At 45.7% G+C, this 24,832-nt stretch overlaps 1 protein-coding gene across 6 annotated transcripts in view; it reads right to left on the bottom strand.

The window, feature by feature from the left end:
• LOC100627702 (O-acyltransferase like protein-like) overlaps positions 1-24,832 on the bottom strand; it is a 73,304-nt gene that overhangs the window by 18,984 nt on the left and 29,488 nt on the right. For 4 of the 6 annotated variants that reach the window (XM_021099955.1, XM_021099942.1, XM_021099957.1 and 1 more), the window contains 5 exons: positions 23,550-23,759; positions 22,212-22,314; positions 11,907-12,008; positions 4,071-4,236; positions 1,553-1,632 (listed from right to left, as the gene is read on the bottom strand). In XM_021099955.1, the coding sequence (XP_020955614.1) occupies positions 1,553-1,632; positions 4,071-4,236; positions 11,907-12,008; positions 22,212-22,314; positions 23,550-23,759 (661 nt within the window). The remainder of the gene's footprint in view (positions 1-1,552; positions 1,633-4,070; positions 4,237-11,906; positions 12,009-22,211; positions 22,315-23,549; positions 23,760-24,832) is intronic. The other 2 variants (XM_021099951.1, XM_021099968.1) reach the window with 2 other exon arrangements.

Here is a 24,832-nt window from a genome sequence, read left to right on the forward strand (position 1 = left end):
TGTGGTGTGCAGTGGCTTGGTGTGGGATCCTGGTTCCCAGACCAGGGATTGAACCTAGACCACAGCAGTGAAAGTGCAGAATCTTAACCACTAAACCACCAGGGAATTCCCATGTTTTTAAAACTATTACTGTGAGTTCCAATTATGGTGCAGCAGAAATGAACCCGACTAGTATCCACGTGCACTCAGGTTCCATCCCTGGCCTCACTCAGTGAGTCAAGGATCTGACATTGCCATGAGCTACAGTGTAGGTTGAAGATGTGGCTCGGATCTGGCATTGCTGTCTCTGTGGTATAGGCTGGCAGCTGTAGCTCCAATTCAACCCTTAGCCTGGGAACTTCTATATGCCTTGGATGCAGCCCTAAAAAGCAAAAATAAATTAATTAATTAATTTTAAAAATTATTAACAGTCCATATTGGCAGTGGTATAATAAGATGGCCTGAAGATTGAATATTGATACAACCTTTAAAGAAAGCAATTTGTCATTATATTTAAAGAGCCCAAAAGACACTCATGCCCTTTGGCCCAGTAATTCTTCTTAAGGATATGCATTCTAGCTACATCAGAGCTGGAGACAAATGGTTACCACAGAAAGGTTTTATGAGACTACTATTTATAAAAATTTTAATGGGGAGATCCCGTTGTGGCTCAGCAGGTTAAGAACCCAACTACTATCCATGAGGATTTGGGTTTGATCCCTGGCCTTGCTCAGTGGGTTAAGGATCCGGTGTTGTCATGAGCTATGGTGTAGGTCACAGACACAGCTCAGATCTGGCGTTGCTGTGGCTGTGGTGTAGGCCTGCAACTGCAGCTCTGATTCAGTCCCTACCCTGGGAACTTCCATATGCCAAGGGTGCAGCTCTAAAGAAAAAAAAATAATGAAATAAAATAAAATATGGCGTGGATAATTCACAAACTCTAAGTCTTCCTGTGAATTATTGAGGCCTTAAAGCCTTGCTAAAACTAACACAAATTAAAGTGACAAATATCCACCATGGGGAAGCAGGTTCACAGAGTAATTCACCATAAACTACTTCACTCCTTCTGAGGAGTAATCTCTCGATATGTAATAAGCACCCCAAAATTGTTGTACACTTTGACCTAATAATTCCACTTGGAAATAGGTCCCCAAGGAAATAAAGACTGAAGGGAAAAAGTAATGTGTTTAAAGACATTGGGCCAGGTGCCATTGATAATTGCAAAAACACTGGAAACAATCTAGGTGCCCAACCGTAAAAAATGGCATCTCAGTCCTAAAACTGACAAGTTTGCCGGCCATGTCCATAGGTGGAAATGTCTATAAGAACAGTGAAATATGAAAAGCTGAGGCTAGATATGACACATTGATTATAACTCTGCAAAACCCAGACTGTGAGGGACAAAGAGTGGAAGAGGGCGTGGAAGAAATCAACAGTGGAGGATTCGGTGTTCACACTCTTCCAGAAAATCTGTCTCCTGTCGTAAAAGCTGCTTTGCCCAGGACTGGAGACTCTCTAAAGATTTTATGGAAGAGGCCCCATGGGGAGAAACACTTGTTCCAATTGGACTCACTTTCCATGGATGAAGACGATCACAGGGGTGATGAGATGGAACTGAAAGTCATTGGCAAGATACCAGGTCCAGCCGTTGCACTGGGAAGAGACCAGAAAAGGTTACTTCTCTCTGTCACTTACCAGCTCTGCTCCACTTCCTCTCCCCACCCTGGACCAGGAGGAAGAACTCAGCAGGCGAGTAGGGGGAAGAGAAAGGACTTTGGAGTTACAGATATTTCACACATCCTATCTCAACTAATCCTTATAACAAGCCTCAGGGGGAGTACGTATTACCATTACCATTTTACAAACTGGAAATTATCTCTTGTCTAAAACAATAATAATAGCTAATCTCCTAGGACAGCAGTGGGAACTAAATCCCATCTTATTTCACCGATGTAAGGAATAATTTTCTCTACTACGGTGCAGTTGGAGTCAGAGGGGTTGATGTTCTCTCTTCTTTGCCTTCCTGCCCTTCCCCAACTCCAGGTGGAGAGAATGGGTTCATTTAGGATGGAGGCCTGATGTCACACCAGTCAGAATGGCCATCATTAATAAGTCTACAAATAACAAATGCTGGAGAGGGTATGGAGAAAAGGGAACCCTCCTACACTGTTGGTGGGAAGGTAAACTGGTACAACCACTGTGGAAAACAGCATGAAGGTACCTCGTAAAACTAAATATAGAACCACCACATGATCCAGAAATCCCACTCCTGGGCATAAATCCAGACAAAACTATAATTCAAAAAGATACATGCACTGCTATGTTCATAGCAGCACTATTCACAATAGCCAAGACATGGAAACAACCTAAGTGACAGATGAATAGAAAAAGAAGATGTCTGGCCAAAGCTGCATATATATGCACAATGGAATACTACTCAGCCATAAAAAGGAATGAAATAATGCCATTTGCAGCAACATGGATGCAACTAGAGAGTCTCATGCTAAGCGAAGTAAGTCAGAAAGAAAAAGACAAATACCATATGATATCATTCATATTTGGAATCTAAAATATGGCACAAATGGGTCTATCTACAAAACAGAAACAGACTCACAGACGTAGATAACAGACTTGTGGTTGCCAAGGGAGAGGGGAAAAGGAGTGGGGTGGATGGGGAGTTGGGGGTTGGTGGCTGTAAACTATTACATTTAGAATGGATAAGCAATGAGGTCCTGCTGTATAGCACAGCGAACTAAATCCAATCACTTGTGATAGAACATAATGGAAAACAATATGAGAAAAAGAAGGCATATATATGCGTGATTGAGTCACTTTACTGTACAATGGAAATTGATAGAGCATTGTAAATCAAGTATATTTTAATTAAAAACAAACAGAGGCCTGGCTGCAAACAAGATTTTGTGGGAAACCACAGAGTTCCCACATATGATTGACAGGAGATCATCTAGCCAAAACTGCATTGTTCCACAAGCTGTCCATGTCTGGGGGAAAGGGGGCAGTTACTTGTGTTTCTAATTCAGTGAAAGGCAACTCCTGGGGGAAATTCTCTGCAAGGCTTCAGAGGTAAAAGCAGGCTTGGTCTCCTTTCCCAGCTCCTCATCCCAGGGAGACCAACAGAAGTGACAGCATGGGAGTTCCCATTGTGGTGCAGGGGAAAGGAATCCGACTAGGAACCATGAGATTGTGGGTTTGATCTCTGGCCTCACTCAATGGATTAAGGATCCGGCATTGCCGTGAGCTGTGGTGTAGTTTGCAGACACGGCTCGGATCCTGCATTGCTATGGCTGTGGTGTAGGCTGTAGCTCCAATTGGACACTTAGCATAACCCAAGCCAGTCTGCCTGTAGGAAAACAGCCCCACCTCTCCTCCAGGGGCCCCGTCACGGACATGGTGCCACCTGAGGGCAGTTACATGGTACCATATGTCCTGTCGAAGCTCCTGGTCCCTTGTGAACCAGCGGCAGCCATCTAGTTGGTAAGCAGTTATGCAGTCACACTTAAGTGATTCTCTTTTCAGCTGGGCTTTTAAGGCATATGCAAAAGCAATGACAGTATAATTACCACTATTTCACTTCTACTTGCTCCAAATCCATTAGGAGGAAACGGGGGCTTTAGGGGAGCCATGACAATATGCACAGACGCAGTTGCTCAGTCAGGTCTGGCTTGACATGGGATAGAATTCATTATGGGGAGGGTGGCATGCCATGTTCTGGCCCTTTATAGGTTCTCAGGGTGGAGGTGACATGGACGGGACAGGAACCAGGATGGAGCAGGGGCAGCTGCATGGAGACAAGTGCCCCAGTGGTTGGCCCCTCCAGGCCCACTCCCCTGCGCCCCCTTGGCTTTCACAGCAGCTGCCCTGCCAAGAGGGATGTGGTAACTCCCGCCCCATCACCAGAGGCCTGGCTCCCCGCCCACACGCCTTCCTACAGCATCACTATTACTCCAGAGATGAAGATGCCAGAAGAAAGGGGATCATACTCGGGTTGGCCCTTGGAAATGTCACCACGCGGTGTGAAGGGAGACACCAGATTGCCCCTCGGCCCTTCCACAGCCGCCACCTCGACTCACCGCCTCCTGGACAGACAGGAAGTTATTGAGCAATAGCACGTTGGTCCACCACGTGTGCCGGCAGTTCTCCAGGTGGAACTTGGGCACTTCCCAGACCGGCCCCCAGGGCGCAAGGGAGAACAAGCCAACCAGCAAGCACACTGAGTACAGGTGAAGAGGCTGCAACCTGGCAGGAAAGAGCGGAGCAAGAGAGGGGGCATTCCATGGGCTTCCATGTGCCTGTGCCTTGGGCGGGCGACCACCTCCTCACCCACCCCTCAAACCTTCAAACATTCAGACATTTTCTGGAGCACTTGCCATGTGCTGGCACCAATGTGCTGATGCAACAATACTGTTGGTTGATCAAGTCATACTTGTGGGTCACTGTGCTTTCGGTAAGCCAGCCCCTGCTTCCCCGTGAACCAGAGTTTAGGTCAGATGCCCTCAGCAGGGTGCAGGGTATAGGAGCTTATACCCTTGTAGATATATCTAAACCAGCTCAGCAGGTTAAGAACTCAACATAGTGTCCGTGAGGATGTGGGTTCAGTCCCTGGTGTTGCTCAGTGGCTCAAGGATCCAGCGTTGCTGTGAACTGAGGTGTAGGTCGCAGATGTGGCTCAGATGGAAATTATACCTCAGAGAAATTTGAGTCCCTTGCCCAAGATGGCCCAACCATACGGCAGTACCGAGATTTGACACTGGTCCACGTTCCTTCCATCAGGCCTCCCTGGATGAAAACAGCTTTTCTTTCTCCCTCTTCTCCCCTCACCTTTCCTCACTTTATTTCTCCCTTCCTTCCTTCATGCACTACCTCCTTCCAAGCAGGATTTGAAGTCACTACAAAGATGATGAATAAGACACCAGATGTCTAGACTGGGGCCGTTCCATAGAACATAATTCAAGCCACATAGTCCACCTGATTAACATGGTCTAGTGGCCGCCTCTTTCAAAGTCAAAAGTACAATTAATTTTAATAATATTCTTTAGCCCAATATGTTCAAAATATTATCACTTCAACAGGTAACCAATAGAAAACATTTACCGAGCTGTTTTACATTCTTTGTTTTGTTTTTGGCCGTGCCCACGGCCTGTGGAAGTTCCCAGGCCAGGGATCAAACTCGAGCCACAGCTGTGACAATGCCAAGTCCTTACCCACTAGACCACTAGGGCCGGTGTGTATTTTATATTTGCAACATATTTCACCTGTCCGTCTGAATCTGGTGGCACTTGTTGAACAGCATGGGTCTGGAGTTTAGAAGTGAGGTGGTGGCAGGGAGGCACACACAATTCTGGCATGGGTTCTGGGTGGGCTGCCCACCGAGCCTGCTTTTTTTTTAATTATTTTTTATTTCTTTTCTCTTTCTTTCCTTTTTTCTTTCTTTCCTTCTTCCTTCCTTCCTTCCTTCCTTCTCTTTCTTTCTTTCTTTCTTTCTTTCTTTCTTTTTCTTTCTTTCTTTCTTTCTTTTTCTTTCTTTCTTTCTTTCTTTCTTTCTTTCTTTCTTTCTTTCTTTCTTTCTTTCTTTCTTTCTTTTCCTTCTCTCTTTCTTTTTTAGTTTTTGGTCACCCTGTGGCATATGGAGTTCCCAGGCAAGGGAGTATATCCAAGCTGCAGCTATGGCAATGCTGGATCCTTTAACTCACTGCACCAGGCCCGGGATCAAACTTGTGTCCCAGTGCTCCAGAGATGATGCTGATCCCATTGTGCCACAGTGGAAACTCCAAAGAGCCCTCTCTCTCTCTCTCTTTTTTTTTAAAGAACACATTTAAGAATTCAGGGTGGAGCACATGGCCCAGCAGCACCTCCAAACATCTCTGAGGGGGTGAGAGCGCCTGGGGATGGGCGGGATGTGACAGACGGGGAAGGCAAGGCTGCTGGAGGTGCAGCCCCTGCAGAGATGTGGGTCAGCACCCTGCCTCTAGTCTGCACCCAGCCCCAGACTTGTTGACCTCCGGTCCCCCCAACAATGATGACATCCTTCAGAGAGAGTGGCAGGTGGGCGGCAGGGTGGTGGGTCTTTGGGAAGCCAGCTGGAATTGCTGATTAAAGTCAGAGAGAAAGGGCGGCCCAAATATGCCAAGATGCAGCTTCCCAGATCAGCACAGGCAAGAGCCACAGAGCCCCCGCTGGTCCTGGGTCCTGCCAGATGAGCCATCTGATCATGCTGTTCTGCAGCTGTCCCCACAGGCCTCACTCTCATCTCCCTGACCCCCCTTCCCACCATCTGTCGCCTCCGTCTCCCCAGGTCAGGGAGAGTAAGTTGGCCCCCTGCTCCCTTGTGAAACAGAGTGCAGGTCAGATGCCCTCAGGAGGGAGCAGGGCATGGGCAGTGCCCAGCACCATGCAGCCTCTGGGCTGGGACCAGGGGGCTGGTGGGGGCTGCCGGGTAGGACACTACACGCCTTGGGAGCTGCAGGGGAAAGAACATGAAACATGATTTCTAGTTTTGAATAAAATTTTCACACTGAGAAAATCATATAACTTCTTTTCCTCTTCCATGAGAAAGGGGGCTAATGATTCTTTAGGTTCTCCTAAGGAGAAGGAGGATTCCTGCCTCCTAATTTTTCTGAGAATCAAATAAGACCAATAAGAAAACTGTTTGAAACACTGAAGTCATCATATAAATGTACATGGTTTTATTTGTGTCTCAGCTTCTGGAAGATTTAAAATCAAAGTGAGTTTTTGGGAGTTCCCGTCATGGCTCAGTGGTTAACGAATCCGACTAGGAACCATGAGGTTTCGGGTTCAATCCCTGGCCTCAGTGGGTTAAGGATCCAGCGTTGCCGTGAGCTGCGGTGTAGGTCGCAGACATGGCTTGGATCCCGTGTTGCTGTGGCTCTGGTGTAGGCCATTGGCTACAGCTCCGATTAGACCCCGAGCCAAGGAACATCCATATGCGTACGGCCCTGGAAAAGACCAAAAAAAAAAGGACCAAAGGGGGAAAAAAAGTGGATTTTTGGAGCTCCTTTGCAGCGTAGCAGCTTAAGGATCCAGCATTGTCACTGCTGAGTCTTGGGTTTGATCTCTGACCCAAGAATTTCCAGATGCCGCAGGTGCAGCCAAAAAAAAAAAAATCAATAAAGTCAAAGTGGGTTTTCAGAGATTTAAAGGTGTTATACCGGCCAATGCTGCAGGGATGTGAAAAGCAGGCCTTCTCACGCCTGGTGGGTGGGAAGGGCAAGTGGAAGACTCCATCAGAGTGTTAGATACACCAAACCATTGGTTCCACTTGTAGGAATTTACCCTGCAAACATGTTCATACAATTGCAGAAAAATGTATAAACTTTGTAACACCAGGCTAAAATTACAAGAGTTGGAAATTACCTTCGTGCCCATTCATGGGAATGGGTTAAATACATGACGGATGGTCCACCCACACGGCGCCATCCAGGCAACGTTAAAATCAGTGAGGGGGGTCCTTGCATGCAAACAGAAACAAGCCAGCACTAAATCATTAAGTTAAAAAAGCGATGTGGAAAGTAGTGCAGTATAAAGTTTAATCCTATTCATAGGGGAAAAAACAGTGCATATAAATACATGGAAAGTCCCTGAAAGAATTAATTCATAAGAAACTGTTAACTGGAGTTCCCGTCGTGGCACAGCAGAAATCCAATTAGGAACCATGAGGTTGCAGGTTCGATCCCTGGCCTCGCTCAGTGGGTTAAGGATCCGGCATTGCCGTGAGCTGTGGTGTAGGTCACAGACGCGGCTCAGATCTGGCGTTGCTGTGGCTGTGGTGTAGGCTGGCAGCTGTAGCTCTAATTAGACCCCTAGCCTGGGAACCTCCATATGCCTTGGGTGCAGCCCTAAAAAGACAAAAAAAAAAAAAAAAAAATTTGTTAACAAAAGTGTCCTGTGGGGTTGAGACTGGGAAGGGGTGCCTTTATTTTTATATATATATAACTTTCTGTTAGAGTAAGACACTATTATCCATAATTTTTCAAAAAAAAAAAAAAAAAAGGAATTCCTGTCGTGGCTCAGCAGTTAAGGAATCTGACTAGCATGCATGAGGATGCAGGTTTGATCCCTGGCCTCACTCAGTGGGTTAAAAATCCGGCATTGCCGTGAGCTGTGGTGTAGGTCACAGACACGGCTTGGATCCCCCATTGCTGTGGCTGTGGTGTAAGCTGGCAGCTACAGCTCCAATTTGACTCTTAGCCAGGGAACTTCCATTTGCCATGAGTGCAGCCATAAAAAGACAAAAAATAAATAATAAATAACAATAATTTTTTTTCACCCATTAAGCTAATTTTTAATATGCGGCTCCAAGTTGGAACAATCACACAGTTTTAAGGATCTGGAGCCTCTACTTGCCTCCTTTCCCATGAGGTAACATCTAAAGCACTTACCCTTAGAAGCTGGGGGTTTGCATTTTCTGTAACTGCAGGAGCTCCTCCCTTGGTCTTGCCTCTCCTGCTCTCTCCCCAGTCTATTCTCTGCCAGGCTGCCAGAGGGAGTCTTGCAACATGTAAATCTGACCACGCCACTATCCTACAGGGACCCTCCAAAAGCAAATTCTCTCAGAATAAAATGGGAGGTTCCTAAGGCTACTTTCAGGCCCTATCGACTTGGGTCATCCGCCCCCCCTGCCCCCCACTTCTCTGCCCTCATTCCTCTGGCACCTTTGGGCTCCCTGATTCTGCAAACACATCAACCATGGCTCCCTCCACAGGACCTTTTCTCTTGGTTCCCACCATGGACCTGTCTTCCCTCACAGAAGTTTCTTTGCTCAGAATATTCCTCTGCTTCCTTCAGGGTTCTTGACAAATGTCACTTTCCCTGACTGCCCTGCCAGAGGAGGACCCTGTCCTGGTTCCTTCTCCAAGTCATCACTTGGTGGCATTTGTCATCACTGACCTATTATAAATGGACTCATGTTGCATATTTATTTTATTGTCTTTCTCTAATCACAAGAAGTTAACACCGATGTCAGTAGGTGCTTGCATGGCTTATCAACTGCTGAATCCTCAGGGTCTAGAACAGGGCCTGAGAGTTCCCACTGTGGCTCAGCAGGTAAGAACCTGACGAGTATCCATGAGGATTCGAATTCCACCCCTGGCCTCATGCAGTGGGTTAAGGATTTGGCATTGCCACCAGCTGTGGCATAAGTCAAGATGGGGGCTTGTGGAGTTCCTGTTGTGGTGCAGTGGAAACAAATCTGACTGGGAACCATGAGGTTGCGGGTTTGATCCCTGGCCTCGCTCAGTGGGTTCAGGATCCAGCGTTGCCATGAGCTGTGGTGTAGTTCACAGATGCAGCTTGGCTCCCTCGCTGCTGTGGCTATGGCATAGGCCGGAAGCTGTAGTTCCGATTCGACCTCTAGCCTGGGAACTTCCATATGCCTCGGGTGTGGCCCTAAAAACAAACAAACAAACAAACAAAAACAGTTCATGGTACACAGTGGGCCCTCCATAAATACAGAAAGAGCAACTGAGCATATGATCTTACTTTCACTCTTCTTGGAGTTAGAAAGGCAAGCAGTAAATCAGAGCTGCATAATAACAACCAGTCTTGCTGGCATGAGTGAGAACATCAAAGTAGCTAGGCACGTGGCTTCTTTTTTCACTGGGTCTACATTGAAGAGAGTGAGCTTGATTCTTCCCCCTCATTTTTCAATAAAGTCCTGTCTGGGGTTGGACTCATTATCTTCCTGGCGCCCGCCTGGCCCTCTTCCAGAGCTCCCTGACTCAAGAGTGTCATTACCTTCCTCCTTGTCGCCTGAGCTGGAAAATCTGAGTGTCTTTGATTGGCCCACTCTCCATCGCCACTCCCCATCGCCAGGGCACATCCTGGGACAAGTTCCTGCCCAGCATCCTCGCCACCGTCTTGTCCCATGAGGTCTCGCCCCCTCACCACCTGCCCCATGGTCTCTCTGTCCCCATGACTGCTTTATCTGGTAAAGCCTGTCTTGCTCTTCAATCTCCACCTCCAGTATTTTCCTTCTGAAGCAAGTTTCCCAGGCACAACCCACCATGCCACTGGATACCGTGCCACAACCCATCTTGGCATTTATCTCTGAGAACCCTTGGCCTGAGTGCCAGTCCCTCTTCCCGAGAAGACCACAGGGGAGGACAGGCTACTCAACCCAGCGCCATATACCCAAATGATATTGAAAGAATAAGCATTCTGTCAAGCATTCAGGATGAAGACCAGATTTAATAGCACTTGGAAGATGCCATAAAGGCCATGATGAAAAGAAATCACCAAAGTTCTGTTCCTTAGCTCAGACTCATTCTTAATCTCTTAACAGGAAAAGTTAAAAGGCATGAGAGTTCCCTGGTGGCCTAGGATTTAAGGATTCGGTGTTGTCACTGTTGTGGCTCAGGTTTCATCCCTGGCCCCAGGACATCTGCATGCCCCATGTGCAGTCAAAAAAAAAAGTATAAAGAACAACAGCAGTATTAATAAGATCTTATATTTATTGAGGACTTATTATATGTCACTTTTTCTTAGCTGTGCCCAAGGCATGTGGAAGTTCCTGGATCAGGGATTGAAGCTGAGCCGCAATAGAGACCCAGGCCACTGCAGTGACAATGCCAGATCCTTAACCCACTGAGCCACAAGAGACCTCCCTGTCACATTTTTCTAAGTTCTTTGCTTGTATTCTCTCTCTCTCTCTTTTTTTTTTTTTTTTTTTTTTTGTCTTTTTAGGGTGGGACCTGTGGCATATGGACATTCCCAGGCTAGGAGTTGAATCGGAGCTGTAGTTGCTGGCCAACACCGGAGCCACAGCAACATGGGATCCCAGCTGCGACTGCAACCTATACCACAGCTCAGGGCAACGCCGGGTCCTTAACCCACTGAGCGAGGTCAGGGATCGAACCAAAAACTTCGTGGTTCCTAATCAGATTCGTTTCCACTGTGCCACAACAGGAACTCCTGCATGTATTCTCTCATTTAATCCTTGCAGGAGTTCAAGGAAGTAGGAGCCATCATTCTTCTCATTCTTTGAAATGAGACAACTCAAACACAGAAAGGGTGAGACACTTACTCAAGGTCACACAGCTGGTAAATGATTGAGCCAGAATGCAACCCCAAGCAGCCTAGAGTCAGATCACACCCAGAAAATTGTTTCAACACTCCCTTTCCTATTTTGAGACCATTACCTTTTCTGCCCTCTTGTCAGCAGAACAACCACTGTCCCAAGTTTCAACCAGCCCCTCTCCTGGTTGCATATTCTTTTGTTTTGTTGTTTTGTTTTGTTTTGTTTTGTTTTATCGTTACTACTAGTCTCTTATTTACAGAATCCAATTACTACTAATTTACAGGAGCCATATAAATTCTGTTGAACACAGCTTCCATGGAAATCTGTACATTTACTGAAATCTGCTGCCAATCAGCTGAGGAATAAAGACATTTTTGCTGACTTAACAGAGTTCAAATTCTATTGGGATAAGTACCATGAATACTGGTATCTTCCACTTGGCAAAAGCCATTAAACCAGCAAGAGGCAGCCATGGGTTTTTTTTGTTTGTTCTTTTAAGGCTGCACCCGCAGCATATGGAAGCTCCCAGGCTAGGGGTCAAATCAGAGCTGCTGCTGCTGGCCTACACCACAGCCACAGCAATCCAGGGATCCAAGCCACATCGTCCACCTGTGACACAGCTTGCAGCAACACCAGATCCTTAACCCACTGAGCGAGGCCAGGAAACAAACCTGCATCTTCATGGACACTGTGTCAGGTTCTTAACCTGCTGAGCCAAGAGAGTAACTCCCAAGAGCCAGCCATGTTTAAGGAAGAAATGGATTTTTCTCAGTTTATTTTTCTTTGAAAATTCTTTCACAAGAAAGTTAAAGACTAAAAAACAATCAATGATTACACAGCAATGATAGATTGAGAAATTATGTAAATAACCTACCTTGTAAGGCGACTAAGAAAGTATCTGAGGATGATTTTAGGGGTCATTCCTTGGTCTGAATTCTGACACATCTTTAAAAATGACCTTGCACTTAACCAGCCGCTGAGAGAAAGAGAAGAATAGATCACAGGAATAATATCAGTGATATAGTTCATGGGTTGATTAACTTGGTTGTCTTTGTCAGGACACAATACGCTATACTGCAGTAACAAAATATCTTCAAGACTTAACACTAGTTTTTTCTTACTCATAGTACTTGCCCATGGCCAACGGTCTTGAGTTCAGCATTCTTCTCACTATGGGAGCCAGGTTGATGGAGCAGCCACTATCTGAGAATTCAGCAGTCACCATGGCAGAGGACATAGGATAAGAGAGTTCTGGAGGGCCTCAAATCAATAAGTAAATGTTCTGGCCCAGAAGTGACATGTTTAGGAGTTCCTGCCATGGCTCAGCAGTTAAGGAATCTGACCAGCATCTATGAGGATGCAGGTTCGATCCCTGGCCTCTCTCAGTGGGTTAAGGATCTGGTGTTGCTGTGAGCTGTGGTGTAGGTCACAGACACAGCTGGGATCATGCATTGCTGTGGCTGTGGTGTAGGCCAGAAGCTACAGCTCCGATTGGACCCCCAGCCTAGGAACCTCCATATGCCGTGGGTGTGGTCCTAAAAAGCAAAAAAACAAAAAAGAGTGATATGTCTAAAGCTCTTAGCATAATGGCAAGACCAGGTACCACTTTTGGTCAAATCTAGTGATGGAGCTCACCCAGGTGCCACAGGGCCAGGACGTGGCCTGGAGGAAGGAGAGCCAGAAATACTTGGTGATTGACACTAATAACAACCACATTTGTCTTCTGAAATAGTAATGTAGAGGCTTTCTGTGTCACCATTTTCTTTCCTTTTCTTGTCTTTTGAGGGCTGCACCCGCAGCATGTGGAGTCTCCTAGGCTAGAGGTCAAATCGAAGCTGGAGCTACAGGCCTATGCCACGGCCACAGCAACATCATATCCGAGCTGTGTCTGTGACCCACACCACAGCTCATGGCAACGCCAGATTCTTAACCCACTGAGTGAGGCCAGGGGTGGAACTTGTGCCCTCATGGATACTAGTCGGGTTCGTTAACTACTGAGCCACGACAGGAATTCCATGTTACCATTTTCAAGGCACTTCCACTAATGGTGCTGCATTTGTTTCTCCAGCCATACCAAACCACTTTGCAATAAATGTTTGTTGAGTGAGTTAATGATTGAATAGATGAATAAACAGCTCTATTAGCCAAAAGGGAAGATATTACCATTCCTGCCTACCTAATCAGGAAAGTGAGATTCAAGACTAAGTGCGCTGCCAAAGATCCCAGTTAGAATTCGTAACCAAGGTATCTTTTTTTCTTCTTCTTCTTCTTCTTCTTCTTCTTTTCAGGGCCTAAGCTGCAGCACATGGAAGTTCCCAGGCTAGGGATCGAATTGGAAATGCAGCGGCCAGCCTATGCCAGAGCCACAGCAATGCCAGATCCAAGCTGCATCTGCAACCTACACCACAGCTCATGGCAACGCCAGATCTTTAAACCAATGATTGAGGCCAGGGATTGCACCTGTGTTCTCATGGATACTAGTTAGATTTGTTATTGCTAAACCACAACGGGAACACCCGTAACCAACATAACTTAATGACAAATTCATTACCTAGAATGTCCAGTGAGGTCCCATCATAGTGCAGTGGAAATGAATCCAACTATTATCCATGAGGACATGTAGTTTGCAGATGTAGCTCAGATCTGGCGTGTCTGTGGCTGTGGTGCAGGCCGGCAGCTGTAACTCCGATTCTATCCCTCCCCTGGGAACCTCCATATGCTGTGGGTGCAGCCCTAGGGGAAAAAAAAAGCAGAATGTTCAGCTGAAGAAACTGAGTTATAACTTGATGGAAACCTCTCCCCCCACTCAGTTTTACTGAGATACAACTGACAGTTTAAGGTGTATGACATAATGATTTGATTTACATAGATCATGAAACGATTATGACAATAAGTTCAGTGAACATCCATCATCTCACTGAGATACAAAATTAAAGAAATAGGAAAAAAATTTTTTTCCTTGTGATGAGACCCTTAGGATTTACTCCCTTAACAACTTTCATACAAAATATAGAGCAGTGTTAATTAGATTTATCATGTTGTACATTACATCCCTAGTACTTAGAGTTCCCACTGTAGTGCAACAGCCTCTGTGGCATCCCCGCAGCACCAGGTCGCATGTTCCATCCTCGGCCGGCACAGTGGGTTAAGGATCCAGCATTGCCGCAGAGGCGGTATAGGTCACAACTGCAGCTCTGATCTGATCTCTGGCTGGGGAACACTATGTGCTACACGGTAGCCAAAAAAACAAACAAACAAAAAATCCCTCCTACTTGCACCTTTTCAGTTTCCCAACCTTTTGACATTTATACCAGTGCTTCTTGTGGGTGTTTCCCTAAGGAACAAATGCATTTCCTATTGCAAAAGAAGGCTGTGAGTGTTCTGGGCGGGACTTGGAAGGGATCTGGGAGGTTGGATAATGTCTTTATTCTCTGCCAGCAAGAGTTTCTTTTGAAATGCAGCAAGTTGGATTCACTAGAATAGGAACAACATGTATAGAGAGGGGTAAAAGAGAGAGCTGAGTTGAGGAAGTAGGACAGCCAACTCTGATTCCGGCCACCTCTTCATTTCCAGAAAGAATGAATCAGGGTCTCACTCTTTGTTCAGCTATGCACTGCCTTCAGCTCACAAAGACAGGATAAAGAGATAGGCTGGCAGGAAAAGAGGCTCCGAGCAAGAGAACTAGTTCCAGGAGGCTAAGAAGACCCAGGGACTTAAACAGCCTGGGAAAGAATAAAATCCTGCAATGATGATGTGCGAAGTCAGCCTGAGCAGTAGAAAAGATTCCAAAGCCATCACCAGTTATCATCAGAAGCCTTTGGTCTTACTATAGAAATATATTGGTGATACAGTAGTTAAGACATAGTTTTGGCATGAAACAAACACTGTATTTCAGTTCTGATTCTAAATTTCCTAGTTGGGGGGCTTTGGTTATTTCATCTCTAAATATGAAATTTCTCATCTGTAGGCATGGGTCTGATATTGATTCCAACTTCATAGGTTTATTGTGAGAATTGTATGAGATAAGAGATTTTAAATTCTTAGCACAATGGCAATACTACATTTTCATTATTAGTAATATTTCTATTGTTCAAATTCTATTGTTCAAATATTAGTCTATTGTTCAAATAGTAATATCACTATTTTTTCAAATGAAAGTCTTATTTTAAAAATATGTGCACTTCCCATAAAAAAAGAACAAAATAGGAGTTCCCATCATGGCTCAGCAGAACTAATCTGACTGGCATCCATGAAGACACAGGTTCGATCCCTGGCCTTACTCAGTGAGTTAAGGATCCGGCATTGCCGTGAGCTATGGTGTAGGTCACAGAGGCACCTCAGATCCTGTGTTGCTGTGGCTGTGGTGTAGGCCAGCAGCTATAGCTCCAATTCAACCCCAGTCTGGGAACCTCCATATGCTGTGGGTGTGGCCCTAAAAAGACAAAAAACAAATAACAACAACAACAACAACAACAAGAGCCATTTGCAGCAACATGGGTAGAACTAGAGACTCTCATACTAAGTGAAGTAAATCAGAAAGAGAAAGACAAATACCATATGATATCACTTATATCTGGAATCTAATACACAGCATAAATGAACCTTTCCACAGAAAAGAAACTCATGAACTTGGAGAACAGACTTTGGTTGCCAAGGGGGAGGGGAGGGAGTGGGATGGACTGGGAATTAATCTGGGGTTAATAGATGCAAACTATTGCACTTGGAATGGATAAGCAATGATATCCTGCTGCACAGCACTGGGAACTATATCCAGTTACTTTTGATGGAGCATGATGGAGATAATGTGAGGAAAAAGAATGTATGTATATATGTGTGACTGGGTCATTTTGCTGTACAGCAGAAAAATGACAGAACACTGTAAACCAACTATAATAGAAAAAATAAAAATCATTATAGAAAAATGTGTGCATTTTCTAGGAGTTCCCACTGTGGCACAGTCGGTTAAGGATCCAGCTTTGATGCAGCTGTAGTGTAGGTCACAGATGAAGCTCAGATTCTATCCCTGGCCCAGGAACTTCTATATGCCATGTGTGCAGCCAAAAAAGAAAAAAAAAAGAGAGAGAGAGAAGAAAAAAAGAATATGTACACTTTCTAAAGCAATACAATGAAAATTGGAGGGGGAAAACGTTACTGAGACTGGCAATAAGAAACAGAAGCAAATAGGAATAAAGAAAAAAGAAACATCTGTCTTGGTCTCCCTCGCTGTGTCCACTGTGTCCAGCTCTGCTGGCTCCCATCCTCTGCCCTCCTCAGCTCTTCACACCTGGACTGGCTCCCTGGGTCTCAGACTTTAGGGGGCAGCAGTGTGGCCTGGAGGGCTTGTTACAGCCAGAGGGTTTGATTCAATGGGCCTGGGGTGGGGCCTAAGAATCTGTATTTCTTCTAAGCTTCCAGACAATGCTGGTGCAAGGGCATTGAGACCATATTCTGAGAAGGCACAGCAGCCCCCCAGGCCCCAGACTGAGCCCAGAATCAGGTATGTCACCTTTACAATAAAGGGGATGCTTATTCATCATTTTCTCAAACATTAGGAATTTCAGCAGCCTTGGCCTGTGCTTTGAATATCTCAGGGCTGACCCAGTGGCTCTCTGCTGTCATCCCATTGATGGCCTTCTGTGCCCTTCGTTCGTCCCTCCTAGTGGCAATTCTCCAGTGTGAGGTTTGCTTTGGTTTCAGCCATCCTGATCTGTCCTTACCAGCGTTCCTCCCTGGTCTTGGCGCTCTGCCAACCAGTCCCAGTAGCATATGGCATCTTTTTCGCCTTCTTCTTAGTAGCCCCCTTGCAGGAAACAGAATTCTGGTCTTGGAACTGCAGTTCCCACCTTCCAGAGCCTCCCATCCTACACATGGACTTGACCACCTGGTTAGACCGGGCTATGCCCCCTTGGAACATCTGGTGCCCAGTAGTTCCAATATCATGGCCTTGTTCCCTGAAGAAGGTGGACTCTGACCCTTGTCAGTCTGGGCTACTCTCTATTGTCACCCTGGCCATCTCTTAGCATGAGCTGCCACCCTAGTGGTCAGGCCTCAGCTCATTTTGTACCCTACTGCCCCTTCAGGATGCCAAGAAACCACCATGCCAGTATCATAAAACAATTAAGATGTCATTTCTTTTTTTTTTTTTTTTTTTTTTTTGGTCTTTTTTGCCATTTCTTGGGCCGTTCCCGCGGCATATGGAGGTTCCCAGGCTAGGGGTCTAATCAGAGCTGTTGCTGCTGGCCACAGCCACAGCCGCAGCAACTCGGGATCCGAGCCACATCTGCAACCTACACCACAGCTCACGGCAACATCGGATCCTTATTAACCCACTGAGCAAGGCTAGGGATTGAACACTCAACCTTATGGTTCCCAGTCAGATTTGCTAACCACTGAGCTATGACGGGAACTCCAAGATGTCATTTCAACAACTGTCTATGAGCAGTACTATGTACCTAGCACTGATTTAAGCACTAAAGACAGCAATACCCAAAACAGAAAAAAAAAAAAAAAAAAAGAAAGAAAGAAATCCTGCCTTCTATTCCTGTGGAGAGAGACAGACAATAAATATATAAATAAAGTGGCATCTATAGTATGTTAAAGAAAAACAATAATTCAGGAAATATGAAGTCTTATATGTAAGATCTAAAAAAATACAAAAAACTAGTGAATATAACAAAAGAGAAGCAGACACATAGATAAAGAGAACAAAACAGTGGTTACCAGTTGAGGGGGTGGTTACTAAAATAAACTAGTGGTTACCATTGGGCAATATAGGGGTTAGGAAGGGGAAGGTACAAACTACTGGGAATGAAATAGGCTCAAGGGTGTATTGTACAACTCAGGGAATATAGCCAGCATTTTGTAATAAGTATAACTGGAAAGTAACCATTAAAAATTGTATAAAAAAATTTTTTTTGTCTTTTTAGGGCCACACCTGAGGCATAGGGACGTTCCCAGGCTAGGGGTCGAATCGGAGCTATAGCCACTGGCCTACGCCACAGCCACAGCAACACAGGATCTGAGCTGTGTCTGCGACCTACACGATAGCTCACGGCAATTCCGGATCCTTAACTCTCGGAGCAATGCCAAGGACCAAACCTGTGTCCTCTTGGATACTAGTCAGATTCATTTCCGCTGAGCCATGAGGGGAACTCCAAAAAAACTGTATACAAAATTTTTTGTTAAAAAAATAAAATGGGAGCTCCCTTGTGGCTCTGCAGGGTAAGGATCCAGTGTTGTCACTGCTGTGGCTCAGGTTGCTACTATGGTGTGGGTTCGATCCCTGGCCTGGGAACGTCCACATACCATGGGTGTGGCCAAAAATGAACTAATTAATTAATTAAAATAAAATAAAATAGGACAAGAAAGACCTGCTGTGAAGGTGACATTTGACTAAAAACCTGAAGGAGAAGAGGGAGCAAGTCAGCAGGATAGCAGAGAAGTGTGACAGAAAATAAATGGTTATTAGCAACCTCTATTTGGGAATTTGTTCTCTCCTAATCCAATGGCTCATATGCTCTTTAATTCATGGACTTGTAAAAAAAATTTTAATAAGGCTGTATCAGAAAACTGCTCTGTTCTTTGGCCAACACCAACCTCTCCATCACCCATCAGTTTGTCCCTTTCTTTTCAGTCATTTCCAACATCTTATATAAATGTGTTCTTAAGTCTCCTCTCGTGAATGAGCTCTCTGAACCTCACTGACCATCTAGCTCCACTCCACAGGCAGGGTCTCCACATTCTCCCATCCTTGCCCCACTCTTGCCAGGCTTCCATTTCCATCACTCCACAGATGTACTCTGGACAAGATCAACAGGATGCCTGCTTGTTGCCAAATGCAAAGATCATTTCTCTGCACATCCAACTCCCCCAGTGTCAGCCCCATTGACAACACCCTTCCTTTTTTTTTTTTTGTTTTTTGTTTTTTAGGGCCGCACCTGTGGCATATGGAGGTCCCCAGGCTAGGGGTCGAATCGGAGCTGTAAGTGCCAGCCTTCATCAGAGCCACAGCAACTCGGGATCCAAGCCACGTCTGCAACCTACACCACAGCTCACGGCCACTCCAGGACTTTAACCCACTGATCGAACCCACATCTTCATGGATAATATCCGTATTTGTTTCCACTGCACTACAACAGGAATTCCTAACACGCTTCCTTCTTGAAATACTTTCTTCTCTGGGCTTCCTGGTCCTTGCGGCGTCTTACTTGTCCTCCCATCTCACAGATCACTCATTCTCAGACTCCTCTGGGGCTCCTTCTCTTCTTCCCAGCCTCTACAGGTTGGGACCCCAGAGGGCCTAGGATTCAGCCCTGATCAGTCAAGCTATTCTCCTCCCAGCGTGACCTGATTCAGAGCTATGGCTTTAGATGCTCCCCAGATCCTAAGGACTCTAAGATTTCTCTCTTCAGAGTTGACATTTCCACTGAGCTCTAGACTTACATAGCCAGTGATTATCAAGGTCCCTTTAGCTTACCTTGTCCAAAAGAGAAAGCTTGATTCCCACGCCCCCACACCCTACTTCTCCAATCTTCTCTGCCTCACTGAATGCCATCACCACCTACTCAGTTCCCAAAGCCAAAACCTAGAAATCCTCTCCAACACCTTTCTTTTTCTCACATTTCACATCCAATCCATCAGCAGGTCCTAACAATGCCATCTCTAAGACGTATCTTGCACAATGACCTTGTCTCTGTATTCTAGCCACCACCACTGCAATCCAAGCCTTATCATTTCTCATCTGAAATATGCCCAAGGTCACCCGATTGATCTCCCTGCTTCTGTTCCTGCCCTTCTTAGGTCTATTATTAACATAGGGTTCAGAGCAATTGTTTATAAAATGTCAGATCATATCACTTTCGAAATTAAAGCAATCCAACGACTCTCCAGTACACCAAGAACCACATCCAAACTCCTTAGTCTTGCCACAGGTCCAACCTGGTCCAGCCCTGCCTGTCTCTCCTGCCTTCATCTCCTCCTGCTCTCTCCGCCTTCACTATGCCTCAGCCTTCCTTCACTCCTTCAACAAGACTCCTTAGACTTTGGTACTAGTTACTCCCTCTGCCTGAAACTTGCCTGTCCTGATTCTCTCATGACTGACTCCTTGCCATTTGGGTCTCAGATTGAATAGCCCCTCATCAGATAAGCCTTCTGCAACCTAGTCTAAACAGCTAAAACCCCCCTGTTCTATTTATTTCTTGATGCTTAATACTATCAGATTATTTCTTGTTTATTTGCTTATTGCCAATCACACATTCTCAGGCACACACACAGACAATAATGTAAGCAGCACCACAGAAGCCCTGGTTTGTTTTACCCATTGATGTATCCTCAGGACCAAGAACAATGCCTGGCAAATAGATTTTCAACAGAGCTTAGTTGTACAGATGAATGCTTAGCATTTAATAAAAACAGTTGCCATTTACCATCACCATCTCCCTATGAAGGAAAGATATTTAACCCAAAAGAAGTAGAGGCAGGATATCACAGTGTGGGACAATCTGGAGTCAGATTGCTTGAGTTTAGATGAAGGACTAGTCCCTTCAAGCTCAATTCCCCTTATCTTTAAAATGGAGATTTTTGTGGTCTAGCCATACAAGGAATATTACTTAGCCACAAAAAGGAAAGAAGTACTGATACGGCCTTCAACATAGATGAACCTCAAAAACATATTAAGTGAAAGAAGCCAGGCACAGAAGGCTATATACTATATGAACAATTTATCTGAAATATCTAGAGCAGGTAAATCCATTGATACAGAAAGAACTAGAAGGGCAGATTTCTAAGAATTCGAGGTCGTAGGCAGAAACTGGGGAGTAACAGCCTATTGGGTGTGAGGTTTCCCTTGGGGATGATGAAAATGTTTTGGAACTAGATAGAAGTGGTGGTTGTACTACACTGTGAATACTGAATTGTACACTTTATTATTTTTTTCTTTTTTGGCCACCCCATGGCATATGGAGTTCCCAGACCAGGGATCAGATTCACGTCACCCCAGGTGTGGCAACACTGGATGCTTAACCCACTGTGCTGGGCCAGGGATCAAACCTGTGTCCCAGCGCTCCCAGGATGCCATCAATCCCTTTGTGCCACCATGGAAACTCCTGAATTGTTCACTTTAAGTGGTTAATTTTATGTGATATGATTTTCGCCTCACCAAAAAAAAAAAAAGAAAAAAGAAAAAACTGAGGATTTTAATAGTTGTCCCTACTGTATTGGAGCATTGGGAGGATTGAATGAGGTGATGCTGCAAAGGATTTACGATAGTGCCTGACATCTATCAAAGAATTATGAACATTTACCTCTATGGAGTTCCCACTGTGGCTCAGAGGAAACAAATCTGACTAGTATCCATGAGGACATAGGTTCGATCCCTGGCCTTGCTCAGTGGGTTAAGGATCCGGCATCGCCATGTGCTGTGGTGTAGGTCTCAGATGCAGTTCAGATCCGGAGCTGCTGTGGCTGTGCTGTGGCTGTGTCTGTGGCGTAGGCCGGCAGCAACAGCTCTGATTAGACCCCCTAGCCTGGGAACCTCCATATGCAGCAGGTGCTGCCCTAAAAGACAAAAAAAATAGAAGAAGAAGAAGATTTACCTCTTAGTGGTTAATTTAAATAAATAAACCTTTATCTAACATTGCGCCATTTTCTTATTTTTCCATGTTTCCCTGTAGTGAGAACTGGCAACGTGATCATGAATTGCATCAAACCATGGACAAGAATTTGAGAACCACTGAAATACACATTTTTTTTTAAATTTTATGGCTGCACCCACAGCACGTGGAAGTTTCCAGGCCAGGGATTGCGACCTACGCCACAGCTGTGACAATGCCAGATCCTTTAACCCAGTGCTCTGGGCCAAGGATCAAATCTGTGCCTCTGCAGCAACCAAAGCCACTGCAGTCAGATTCTTAACCCACTGTGCCATGGCAGGAATTCCTGAAATAAACAGTTTTGATAAATAAACTCACCTTTTATAAAAGGTGCATTTTAGAGCTCCACCCTAAATCATTTCATAAATGCAAGTTACAAAGAGAGGAACCAGTAACAACAGTACTGACCAGGGATGCACAAAAGCAAAGGCCAAGGTGAGTCAACATGAACCATTCAATTTTAGTTAGAACATCTACACATCCCCGAACAAACAGCCACAAACACAACAGCACAGAAAACACCATGGTACCTGATCAGGAAAAATGTGTCAACCCCAAGGTAGAACGGGCCACTCCGACCATAAAGGTACAGTGGATTTTTAAGCACTCTGGTTTTCCATTCAAGGACATTATCTGTAGCAAACATAAAAAAAGCAATGTCTTTTTATTTAATGGAAGAAAATTGTATGATTTATCTTTTCAGAAAAAATAAGAACGCCCTTCACTTTCAGTTGCATTAAGAGGGTTGGATGCATCCCAGGAATTCACTTAAGAGAAGAACTTGGATTGGGAATAAGAGATGCCAGTAGTAACCAGGGCTTGGGTATTCCCGTCATGGCGCAGTGGAAACAAGTCCACCTAGGAACCATGAGGTTGCAGGTTCAATCCCTGGCCTCTCTCAGTGGGTTAAGGATCCAGTGTTGCCATGAGCTGTGGTGTAGGTCACAGACGAGGCTCAGATCTGGCGTTGCTGTAGCTGTGGTATAGCCTGGCAGCTGTAGCTCTGATTTGACCCCTAGCCTGGGAACATCCATATGCCGCAAGTGTGTTCCTAAAAAACAAACAAAAAAATATAGTAACCAGGGCTTTGAGCTCCTCTGCGCTCTTACGGTGCCCGTAGCCCCCTTGGAGCGAGAGCAGCATCACCTGTTCATCGTGGTACATGTCTCCTGGGGGGCATCTTCAAACTGGGCTGATGCCTTCCTTCAACTCTGATGTGTGTTTGGCCTCCAGTAGAGAGTACCACGTACCACTGCTACTGATGGGAGTTCTTTGGGGAGGAGCAACAGAAAGAGGGTCCAGAAACATTGATTTCCTACTAGATTTACCTATGTTTGTCTGTTTTTCCAGGAGAGAACAAAAAGTTGGTTTCTGGATTCATTAATCATGACCAGAGGGGTTGTTCCCATTGAGGCTCATGGGTAATGAACCAGACTAGTATCCATGAGGATGTGGGTTCGATTCCTGGCCCTGCTCAGTGGGTTAAGGTTGCCATGAGCTGTGGTGTAAGTCACAGATGTGGCTCAGATCCCGAGTTGTTGTGGCTGCAGCTTAGGCCAGTGGCTACAGCTCCAATTCAACCCCTAGCCTGGGAACCTCCATAATGCCACAGGTACAGCCCTAAAAAAAAAAAAAAAAAAAAATCATGATGAGAGGGAATCCACAGATGATGAAAATATGATACTCAGCTATCACTATTCACCTGGTAACCAGGTGCCTGGTTTCTACCCAAGAGGAGGTAAAGCAACAACTGGCCATGGGCCTGGAAAACTGTTTATGGGAGGTCATGGCTATGTCTCTAAAACAGAAGGAAGGCTGCTCCTGTCCTCTGGCCCACTGTGACTCCCCCCACGGGAAAGCTTCTCAACTGCTCATAAGAATCCCTCGGTTTTCCGCACCCAAAGACAGCCACGCGGTCATCTGACCAGTGTGCCCTGACATGATCCAGAGGAGACTCAACACTCGGAGGCCGTTCAGGGCAGAGCATGTGTATCCCGGTGTCTCTGGGGTCCAGAGGGCTGGTGCGTTCTTCTGCCAAGAGAAGCATTTCAGAGCACGGTCCGTGACATCTAGAAATCCTGGGCAGGCACAGAGGTGTTAGTGTCCACCCTGACAGACCAATCCACCCACCACTCCACAAACAAGAGCCAAACCACGAAAACCATTGATCCTGGCTGGCCTCTCCAAGCCCCATGCCCCCTTCCTGTGGCCCTGGAAAACTCAGCTCAGTTCTCCATGGTCCCCTCTTGATCTCTCCGTGGATCTCCGGACTTGATCTCCCTCCCTATGAACCTTGACCTTCCCCAACAGTCTTGACCTGAGGCTGGTGCCCACTTTGTCTTGGACAGAATTCACTTCCCAAGCTCAGGCCCCAGGAAGGTCAATGCCTGGCCCCAGTCCTGTTTTACAAAGGGTTGGGGGAAGAGAAACTTAAACATCATTAAGAAATCACATGCTCAGAGTTCCCATTGTGGCTCAGCAGGTTAAGAACCCAAGTAGTATGAACCTGACTAGTGTGAGAGTTTGATCCCTGGCCTCGCTCAGTGGGTTAAGGATCCGGCGTTGCCATGAGCTGTGGTGTAGGTCACAGATGCGGCTCGGATCCCTTGTTGCTGTGGCTGTGGTGCAGGCCGGCAGCTGCAGCTCCGATTTGAACCCTAGCTTGGGAACTTCCATGTGCCACAGGTGCGGCCCTAAAAAGACAAAAACAAAGCAAAACAAAACAAAACAAAAACTGTCCTCAATATCTGAAGGGGCTATAATAGAAATAGGAGATTATATTGATTTATTTTCTCAGGCCCCAAAGGGCAAAACCAGAGCCCAAGAGGAGAAATTATAGGGCAGCAGGAACTGCTGCTGTTGTGGAGGCCTGACAGTGAGCACTTGCATCATGATGGGTTTGGAGGGCTTCTGACTTGGGAAGGAGGTTGCACAGGGACGTGTAATCCTTCTCAGCTCTTATAATCTTTACATAAATAAACTTTTTGCCCTTTTTGTCATTGTTAGGGTTTTTTCTTGGCGTTACTGCTGGTTTCGTTTATGCCTCAAGATCCAAGGAGGATCTGAGAAAGTCCTCACTGTGCCATCTACACTGGCTATATTCCTTGCAACTACTTGATCCCATGTGCGTATTCTTCCAGTACATTCACTG

The sequence above is a fragment of the Sus scrofa genome, chromosome 1 (assembly GCF_000003025.6).
Source record: "Sus scrofa isolate TJ Tabasco breed Duroc chromosome 1, Sscrofa11.1, whole genome shotgun sequence".
Taxonomy (NCBI): domain Eukaryota; kingdom Metazoa; phylum Chordata; class Mammalia; order Artiodactyla; family Suidae; genus Sus; species Sus scrofa.